This window comes from Cynoglossus semilaevis, chromosome 17 (assembly GCF_000523025.1).
Source record: "Cynoglossus semilaevis isolate Cse_v1.0 chromosome 17, Cse_v1.0, whole genome shotgun sequence".
Taxonomy (NCBI): Eukaryota; Metazoa; Chordata; class Actinopteri; order Pleuronectiformes; family Cynoglossidae; genus Cynoglossus; species Cynoglossus semilaevis.
In genome coordinates, this window is record NC_024323.1 from 12,925,467 (window position 1) to 12,935,473 (window position 10,007).

At 44.3% G+C, this 10,007-nt stretch overlaps 2 protein-coding genes across 3 annotated transcripts; both read left to right on the top strand.

The window, feature by feature from the left end:
* Positions 1–202: 202 nt before the first annotated feature.
* wbp11 (WW domain binding protein 11) lies at positions 203–4,634 on the top strand. The gene is given in 13 exon segments (XM_008330347.3): positions 203–384; positions 839–925; positions 1,038–1,069; positions 1,166–1,259; positions 1,508–1,704; positions 1,838–1,971; positions 2,066–2,229; positions 2,340–2,549; positions 2,642–2,767; positions 2,863–3,144; positions 3,226–3,373; positions 3,375–3,406; positions 3,531–4,634. Coding segments are annotated over 12 exon segments (2,130 nt in total). The 5' UTR covers positions 203–384; positions 839–861; the 3' UTR covers positions 4,178–4,634.
* Positions 4,635–5,125: 491 nt separating this feature from the next.
* ddx47 (DEAD (Asp-Glu-Ala-Asp) box polypeptide 47) lies at positions 5,126–8,802 on the top strand. Of its 2 annotated transcripts, none has more exons than XM_008330349.2 (12): positions 5,126–5,307; positions 5,490–5,583; positions 6,035–6,223; positions 6,434–6,505; positions 6,599–6,717; positions 6,843–6,914; positions 7,013–7,129; positions 7,210–7,356; positions 7,458–7,595; positions 7,697–7,767; positions 7,856–7,995; positions 8,357–8,802. In XM_008330349.2, exons 1-12 carry the CDS (start codon positions 5,176–5,178, stop codon positions 8,578–8,580), a joined length of 1,515 nt encoding a protein of 504 aa, XP_008328571.1. In that variant the 5' UTR covers positions 5,126–5,175; the 3' UTR covers positions 8,581–8,802. The 2 variants fall into 2 exon arrangements, with proteins under 2 accessions (XP_008328571.1, XP_008328570.1); XM_008330348.3 differs by having other exon boundaries at positions 7,856–7,985; positions 8,348–8,443.
* The last annotated feature ends 1,205 nt before the right edge of the window (positions 8,803–10,007 follow it).

The window sequence follows — 10,007 nt, forward strand, 5'->3', positions numbered from 1 at the left end:
ATTAACATATTAACATTATTAATAAACTGCTGCATTACAGGGCTGTTGTGTTTCCTACCCAGTAAACTGAATAAAAGCATTTTTTATATTTATATAAATTTAAAAGAGAAAAGCTCTCCAAGGTTCAGTATTTTTTTAAAAAACCCAATTCATTTCAATTCATTTGTTGAAAACACTCTGGCGCATTTTTATGACGTAATATCCCACGTCTTCCGGCCTGGCTCGCGGTGGGAATCATGGCGGGCGGCTAACGGTGTCGTTTTATGGACATTCAGAGTTGAAGCAGGATTTTCATTTTATACACAGTCACTGCGGCTTGAATTGAATTAAGCCCCGGCTGCTGTGCAGAGGCTGTCGATCTTCTGGTTTTTATTTTGTTAGAAGGTAAAGGAAACGTTTTATTTCTCGGCTACTATTTGGCTAACTAAGGCCTAGCTACGCTCTGCTGCTAGCATTGAGAGTTACTTTTGCAACAACAATGTGTATGTCAAGTTTAGCGTACGTTTTTGCTGCATGAAAACAGCTAAAACGTCTGTTTATAAATCGTGAGGCTACGTCAAAACAGCTAAAACGTCTGTTTATAAATGGGTTGTTGATCTCGTCAAACAATGTCTAAAATATATATATATGTTAAGTTTGCCATAACATTCCCACTGTTGCAGTTGAACAAAATATGGATAGTTATTGTAACTTTCTATTATGAATTGATAAATATTTGACAAAATACTTGTCTCTTTATTTCTAATCACTCAATCACTCTAATGTTTACATGTGTGTATGAAAGAATATTATTATCATTTCAACCTATAATTCCTTTTTGGATGCTCCATCCTGACAGGGTAAAGAAGAGGCACCGGCAACATGGGGCGACGTTCAACTTCTTCCACCAAGAGTGGGAAGTTCATGAACCCCACCGACCAGGCCAGTAAGTACCAGAGACAACTGAAAACCTCTTTTCATTTATGTCGTCAAATTTCTTTTGGTGAAAACTGTCTGAATTCTAACAAAGTTTTCCCTTTTCTGTGTCTGCGTTACAGGAAAGGAGGCCAGGAAAAGGGAATTGAAAAAGGTACTTTTTAAAAAAGATTCTCATACTGTTTTGAACATGCTGTACAACGACAATGTTATTGTGATGCTAACATTTCTCTGTGGATGTTTATTCCAGAACAAGAAGCAAAGAATGATGGTCAGGGCGGCTGTTCTGAAAATGAAAGACCCCAGACAGATCATCAAAGATATGGAAAAACTGGATGAGATGGGTGAGATGTCATCAGTAATCTGTTACTGAGGTCAAATGTACGTGGTGTAGATATTTAGATATGTGAATAGAAAGTGGATTTTTCCGACTGTCTTTAGTAGAAGCTGCTTTCCAGTCTGTCTAAATCACACACTGCTTCACTTCACTTCAGAAAAGGCTAAAATGCTAGTGTGGAATGAAAAGGTTGTCACTTGAATGTGCAGCAGCCTGGATATCGTGTGAATCTCAACATGTTTTCTGTTTGAACAGAATTCAACCCAGTCCAGCAGCCTCTGCTGAACGAGAAGGTGTTGAGGGACAAGAGGAAGAAGCTGCGTGAGACATTTGAACGCATTGTCCATTTGTACGAGAGGGAAAATCCAGACACTTATAAGGAGCTACGCAAGCTGGAGTTGGACTACGAGACCAAACGTGGTCAGCTGGCTCTTTATTTTGACTCTGTTAAGGTTTGTAAATTCTGTGGACTTGTAATTAAGAAGACAATGTTTCTCTGTCTCTGTTGTTTTTTAGTTGAAATGAAATGAAACATCATTGGTTTTATTTTGTGGGTCATGTCTGTTTCCTGCCCTGTTTTTTCAGAATGCAGAGTCAGTGGAGGTGGACAGTATTCCTTTACCAGACATGCCTCACGCCCCCTCCAACATCCACATCCAGGACATCCCACTACCGGGGGCCCAACCTCCATCTATACTGAAGAAGACCTCTGCTTTTGGGTATGTTGAAGCTGCAGCTAATATTCTGGATTTGTTAATTGCGTGTTTTTTTTTTACGTCACTAAAAAATAATTTGTTTTTCTGACTCATTTAGTAAAGGACCTGTCACATCATCTGGACCAGTGATGGCCACAGTACCTGGTGTCCCACGATTACCACCAGGGAAAAAACCTCCCGGACCCCCGCCTGGACCCCCACCTCCTCAAGTCCTTGCGTTGTATGGAATTCCTACCCGACGACCTTTTGGCACAGACTTAGGTAACATAGAAATATGTTTTTTTTATGTAAAGGTTGTTACTGTGAATATGTAATAATTATATGTCAACTTTTTTTTTTTTCAATTTTTTTTTAACCTCTCCCTCCAATAGAGCCGTCTATTCCTGGTTTTGAAAGAGATTCTTTGGATCTGGGAAGAGACAGTGGCAGCGACAGCGACAGAGATCGCGACGATGAGGACGATGACAGCGACTCTGAGGAGGACAGTGAAGACGAGAGGAATGACGACCCTGACGCTGATCAGAGAATGAGTGTGGACGATAAAAGAGACAGGGACGAGGACAGAGACAGAGGTGTTGTTGGTATGTCTCTTTAATTTGTTTTTTTCTTTGTTTGGTCCTGATGGAACTGTGGTCTTTCACAGAAAACTAATGCAACCTTCTGTGTGCTTTAGGTCGCAGTGTACGTTTTGCAGACATACCACCGGAGGCATCTCACGAAGGGAAGAAGAAGAAAAAGCGACTAGTGAAGAAAACAAAGGCCATCACGCCTCTACAGGCCATGATGTTAAGGATGGCAGGTACTGCAGTACAAACACCCACGTTACTACAAACATACCTGGGAAGTTTACTCTGTCGTCTCTGTCTGATGCACTGGTTTGTTTTCATTTTTCAGGTCAGTCTGTACCTGAAGAGGAGGAAGAGGAGGAGGTGGAGGAGGAGTACACTGACGATTCTGACGGTTCAGACATGGAGGACAGGCCCCCGCCAGCAGAAAACCAGCCCCAGCTCATGGCAAATCAGCGACTACCCCCTCCTGCCGGGCCGGTCGGACAGCAGGGACCTCCACACTTGCAAGGTCCACCAATGACTGGACCTCCACCGCTAGGCCCACCCCCAGCTCCTCCGCTAAGGCCTCCAGGTCCACCTTCTGGACCGCCCCCTGGCCCACCACCAGGTTAGATTCATGTTCTTTGGTTGATGGTTTGAAATCCTGGACGTTTTTGAAACGTGCTGATTGCTGTTGTAACATCTCCAGGTGCTCCACCTTTCTTGAGACCTCTTGGTATGCCTGGAGGCATCAGGGGTCCAGTGCCTCGCCTTATGCCACCAGGACCACCTCCAGGGAGACCTCCAGGTCCTCCACCGGGTCCACCTCCAGGCATGCCTCCTGGCCCACCTCCACGCGCCACCCAGACTACCTCCTCCAGCACCACCAGGTTAGTCTGTTCTTGAAGCACTGGGTCTCTCCGGGGTCTTGGAGACTAAATGTGGCCGTTAACCCAGTTTAACTTGGCCTACAGGTCCAGGTGACTCTCATTGACTGTTTGTTTTTTTGTACAGGTATGCCACCTCCTCCACCAAGAGCAGGAGGGCCTCCTCGTCCACTGGCACCACCGCTCTCCCTCTTCCCTCCGCCTCTCAACACCAACGTCCTCAGTGCTCCTCCCAGCCTTGTCCAGCGTCAGAAAGGCTCAGGGACGGGCCAGGATGGTCCACAGAGCAACCTCCCTCCCCCTTCCATGGCCATGCGACCCGGCGTTATGCAGATGCCGCCTCCCCCAGGAACGGCTAATCCCGGCAGCAACCCCCATCACGCTGCCACCATCGAGAAACGGGCCAACATCACCTCGGTGGCAGGTGTGGGAGGCGGTATGGCCGCGGGCGCCGGTGCCGGTGGTGCCACCATCTCTGCCAAACCTCAGATCATCAATCCAAAGGCAGAGGTCACCCGCTTTGTGCCCACGGCACTGAGGGTGCGTAGAGACAAGAGCGGCCCAATGGCTGGGGCGGCGCCTGGTCCGCTGGACAAAGCAGGAAGTGCCGGAGGGAGGAGGGGAGACGAAGGTCTGGGAGTTATCCACGTTCAGAAACAACACATGTCGGCGACGTCCATATCCCACCCAGCCCAGCTCGTGTCGCAGCCAAACATGAAGACTAAGGACCAGGTGTATGAAGCCTTTATGAGAGAAATGGAGGGTCTGCTCTGAGACTCTGAGACTCACACACAGTGAAGCTTCTTTAAATAACATTTGTTTTTCTGTATGTTGTATTAAAGCAGGCCGTCCTGAAGCCATTTAGAACAGCTTTTAAACTGACAAACCGTATGAGGATGTTTTTCTTGCATCGCTGGTCACATTGTGCAATTTGTTCGATGATGATTTAAGGTTTGTCGCCGTTCCATCAGGTCCCCAGTGTAAGATAAAAACTCCATCACCATCAAGTTCTGTACCATGTGTTTTTCTTCCCCAATGCAGTTTTGTGAACTTTGGCATGAGTAAAAGATGTGTTTTTGTATGAATTTTTTTTTTCTGTCGTAGTTGCTTGTTTATCAGCAATCCTCTGATGTACAAAACATTAAACATAGATGTGGAACATTTCTGAGCCACTGACAGAATACTTTGACACAGTTTGACCTGTAGCTCAATAAAATCACCAGAAACCTTTTCTATTTTGTACTTATTACTTTACATGTTTTACTATGAGCTAGTTATTATATTATATACGTATATAATAACCCTTAACTTTAACAAATCTTGTTTACGTACAGGCTATTTCTTGCAACACCCTGAGACTTTAACCAATCTCGTTTACCCGTACGTACAGGCTATTTCTTGCAACACCCTGTATGTATGTGTTACAAAATGTATTTGAATGTGTTAATGTATGTTACTATTTTTTCTTCTTAAGCTAGAAAATGCTTATTTCATCACGAAATTGGAAATTTAAATTTTTTTATATACCGCAAAAACTCGCGATAGAGCAAAAAAAACTTTAGAAATTGTTGTTCATCAGGCAAAAAAAGATTAATTTTTTTAAACGACCGTCAAGTTTACAGTTAAATTCAATGTGTACTAATGAAACTAATGAATACTTTTGCGTCGGTACCTAAATTGAACACTATTCCCATCATGCATTGCACGAACGCGAGCTAGCGCTTCTGCGTCTGCGCACTGGCGAGCTGACGACACGTTGGGGAGGAAGCAGCATGGCGGACGACAAGGAGGAGAGCGTGGAAATAAACGCCGGTGAAACACATGACGGTTCGTGTAGCGACAGTGACACCGGCGATGTTCACACCGAAGAAAAGGAGGAAACACCGAAGACTTTCAAGGAACTGGTACGGCTTCTTTGCACCGCACAACGAGGAGAATGTTTATTAGCATCTTAGCCCACTGAGCTAGTTCTGATACTCCCAACAACAACAACAACGGCAAACAGTCCTCTCTTCTGCCGTAGAAATTATCTCCACAGTCTTTTAACATATTACATGTGTTTAAACGGTTTTTTTGGCTCTTACAGGGAGTCACCGAGGTTCTGTGTGAGGCATGTGATCAGCTGGGATGGAAGAGTCCTACAAAGATCCAGATAGAGTCCATACCGGTCGCTCTGCAAGGTTTGACTACTTTTTGTACTCGATGAGACTTCACTTGTGCATTTTTTGTTGTTGGAAGTAAAGTAGAAATACTATGAAATACTACAGCGTGTATCAGATACTCCTAAATCTAAACCGTCCGTTTTAGGTGGTTCAAAATCACTTGTCATTGACATAGTTATCTTGTTGTAAAACTTAGAATCCTTGTTTATATGGCTGCTTTATGGACAGTTATAGTTATTAAAAATACTGACCTGAGATTAAAGTATTAGGTAGACAATCATAGAATATTACTGTTCAAAAGTATTTCTTGGTTTCACAAATTTGAAGCTGCAACTACACAAATATGTTCCCACCTCCACTTGTAGCCAGAACTACACAAATATGTTCCCACCTCCACAATAAAAAGTCACAGGGAATTTACTTGATCATTTTGGCCAATGCGACACATCTGTTTCCTCTGCACCTGCAGGCAGGGATGTCATCGGCCTGGCAGAGACCGGTTCTGGTAAGACCGGCGCCTTCGCTCTGCCCATCCTCCAGTCACTGCTGGCCTCACCGCAGCGGCTCCACACGCTCGTCCTCACTCCGACCAGGGAGTTGGCGTTTCAGATCTCTGAGCAGTTTGAGGCTCTGGGCTCCAGCATCGGTGTCAAATGTGGTACGTGTCGGTTTGTTGAAGGCAGAGATGAAGAACAGATGGATCTACATTTGACATAAAAAAAACGAAATAAAATGAATCGACACCATGAATAGTTGCACAATGTTTGTTAATAAAAATTGTTACAGTTGTGTAGAATATGAACGTGAAATGAAATATCACGGTATTTCATTATATTGATATTTTCTTACTCTTGTATTTGTGATGCAGCTGTCATCGTTGGAGGGATCGACATGATGTCTCAGTCTTTGGTCTTGGCCAAGAAACCACACATTGTCATTGGTAAAAACCCACTTATTGTTACCTCGCTGTAACGTTTACGCAGCAGCAGATTCTTCGTTCTTTAATTTATTTATTTATTATTTGTGTTTTTAGCCACGCCTGGTCGGTTGATAGACCATCTGGAAAACACCAAAGGTTTCACCATGCGAGCGCTCAAGTTTCTGGTCATGGATGAAGCAGATAGGATCCTGAATATGGACTTTGAGACAGAGGTGAGTCTGGAGTCGCACACTGGGGGAACAAAATCGTTTATTTGCTGATTTTAACCGACACGTGAAGTAGAAAAATTTAGTTTTTTTTCTTATCTAGAAAACAACTCTTCATTTTTTTTTGACAGGTGGACAAAATTTTAAAAGTGATTCCTCGAGAACGACGCACCTTCTTGTTCTCTGCCACCATGACCAAAAAGGTAAGAGACGTGATTAGGAGACAAACCGAAGGAGTCCTGATCACGGTTGAAAGCATCTCGTTGACCTTTGGTCTGTTTGGTTCCGGCTTCATACGCAGGTCCAGAAACTACAGAGAGCAGCTCTGAAAGACCCAGTCAAGTGTGCAGTGTCCACCAAATACACAACAGTGGAAAAACTACAGCAGTACTACGTCTTCATACCTTCAAAGTACAAGGTAATGCTCAGTATTTTGGAGGAATTCAAAGTTCGCTCATGTCGACGGTTGAATGTTCCAACACTCTTTGCTGCCTGTAGGACTGTTACCTGGTGTCCATTCTGAACGAGTTGGCGGGAAACTCCTTCATCATTTTCTGCGGCACCTGTAATAACGCCCAGCGGGTGGCGCTGTTGTTGAGGAACCTCGGAATCACTGCTATCCCGCTACATGGACAGATGAGTCAGGTAGACACACACACATTTCTGTCAGTGTGACCACCAACATCTGTGTCTCTTCATTGTGTTAATTATTTTCCCTCTGTTTTGTATCGCCCTCTGCTGGTCAGAATAAACGCCTGGGAGCGTTGAACAAGTTCAAGTCCAAGTCTCGATCAGTTCTCCTGGCGACTGATGTGGCGTCCAGAGGTCTGGACATTCCACACGTGGACTGCGTCATAAACTACGACATCCCCACTCACTCCAAGGTGCCAGTACACTCGAGCCGACAGCTGATTGGCCGATTGACTTCTTCCATCTTTTTGATTCATGAGGCTGAATGTCGATCTTTTTCTTTTTCTCTTTCTAGGACTACATTCACAGAGTTGGTCGTACGGCCAGAGCAGGGCGTTCTGGGAAATCCATCACCTTTGTAACTCAGTGAGTTCTTACAGTTTGTCCTGAAATGTGTGTTCATGTATTTTGAATTTTTTTTTTCTTATATAAACTGATGTTTCCTGTTTCTTAGATACGATGTGGAGCTTTTCCAGAGAATTGAAACTCTCATTGGTAAAAAGCTCCCGGCCTTCCCCACCCACGAGGAGGAAGTGATGATGCTGGTGGAGAGGGTGAGCGAGGCCCAGAGGTTTGCCAGACTGGTGAGAGAGAGTCGTCCATCAAATCAACCATTAGCTAGTTATTGATCTATTGACCGTTCACAATATGAAGATGTACTACGAGATTCAAGGACGTGCTGATCCAGGGAGCCAACACTTCAGTCCTTCAGTTCTGTGTCTCATTGACCTCATGGTAGTTTATTTAAGGAGGGCAAAAATGTCAGGAAAGATCTGTATGTTATCAATTGAAATGCACTCTCTGTGTCACCTTTTCAGTTCCTACGACTTCAGAAACAACTGCGACTGCAGCCTAAAAATAGAACAGTTCTGCTGTTATGTTTGTTTGATTCCTGCACTGAAAAAAAGCAATAACCTTTTCTTTTTTCTCTCTTTTTTTTTATCAGGAAATGAAGAACACGGAGAAAAAAGGAAAAGACCCAAAGGAAGGGATGCGGATGACGACGACACAGAACAGGCGAGCGGAGTGAGGAAGAAAGTGAGAGGTGGAGATGGAGGAGGAGGAAGAAGTGAAGGAGGAGGAAGAGGTGGAGGAGGAGGAAGAAGAGGTGGAGGAAGAGGTGGAGGTGGAGGAAAGAAGATGAACATGGGTGGAAAAGCCTGGAGGGGTGGGCGCTGACGCCTCCCACATCAATAAGACTGTGCTTAACCACAACATGAATACTTTCCAGAGTTTGTTGTAAGAGGAGATCAGGACAACAACGTGACTTTTCCAACATTTGGTATGAAAGCAAATGGTTATTTAATTACAGCAAACATGTTTTTCCTCCCTCTATTTCCTTCCCTCTGGGATTTTTTTTCTCTCTCTCGTTTGTAATAAAATGTCTCTGTAAAACCAAGAGCTTATTTGTGGTAGGGTCATGATGTATGATTGCGTGACTTTGTCAAGCTGCTGTTGCAGCTTACGGACGCAAGAGGGCGGTGTTTCAGCACACACTAGACGAGGAATGATGGCGAATACTGCATAGTAATGTGATCTTAAAACGTAAAAAAAAAGTGTACGGACTTTCCTGTTACAAAAAAGGCAAATTTTGATTCTAATTCGATTTCTTCTTTTATCTGACTGTATTTTCCTTTTCAGGCTAGAACTGTGAGTGCAGAAAAACCTTTGACGTGCAGCTTAGCTAAATCTAAATCTCTTCGATTTGTATGTTAAAGTACACCAAGATTTAGGAGAAACATATTTAATACTCAGTTCTTGGAAAGAGAGAAGAACACATAACGATCTATTTAATACGTTTACCACGTTTACATACCTGCACCATGACGTTTTCACACCAGAAAGGAAGCTAACGTGTCAGACATAACCTTTATTAATATGTCATACACTGAGATCCAAATGTGAGCTCAGCCATTGGTTAAATACACATAGTCACATATTAGGTCATACTTTTTTACATCGTGGCCTCGGCTGATAAATAGGCTAATATTTTTTATTCGAATTAAATTCTGTATTTTAATGTTCTGTTTGAGAGATGGATGGATGGATGGTCTCCTGAGTCCATGTATGTACAGTGGCGAGGACGCGCAGCCACAGTTTGACTCTCCATCGTTTTCCGGGCCTGTGATTGGCCCGCAGGAGCGTTTGGGGGTTGGTTTCTTGCAGCCAATGACAGAGAGAGGGAGAGCGAGACCGCAAAGTGACAGACCAATTGTGTCTGCGTTGGTTTGAGCAGGGGGCGCAATGCTCAGATATTTGGAGGATTAGATATTTTTATGTTGTTTTTTTTCTTCTTGTTTTTTTTTTCTTCTTCTTCTTCTCTTCCCTCCACTGCTGCAGTGTCCCTGTCCGACCACAGAACCTCACCGTGTGGGTTGAAGCTGCCACGGCTCTCCTCAGGTGAACGCTTCCAGCCTGGACTTATTTATTATTGACCTGCACCGTCACTTTCAGTGTGAGCACCGCGGGCGGGAGGAGACACCGACAGCGGTCAAGTCTGCTCCTTCAGGAGGGGCAGCACTGAGCCCCAGCTTCTGCCGCTGCTGCTGCTGCTGCCTCCAGCCCTCCGTCTGTGTGTGGAGCAGCCCCCCCGCCCAGAATAGAGG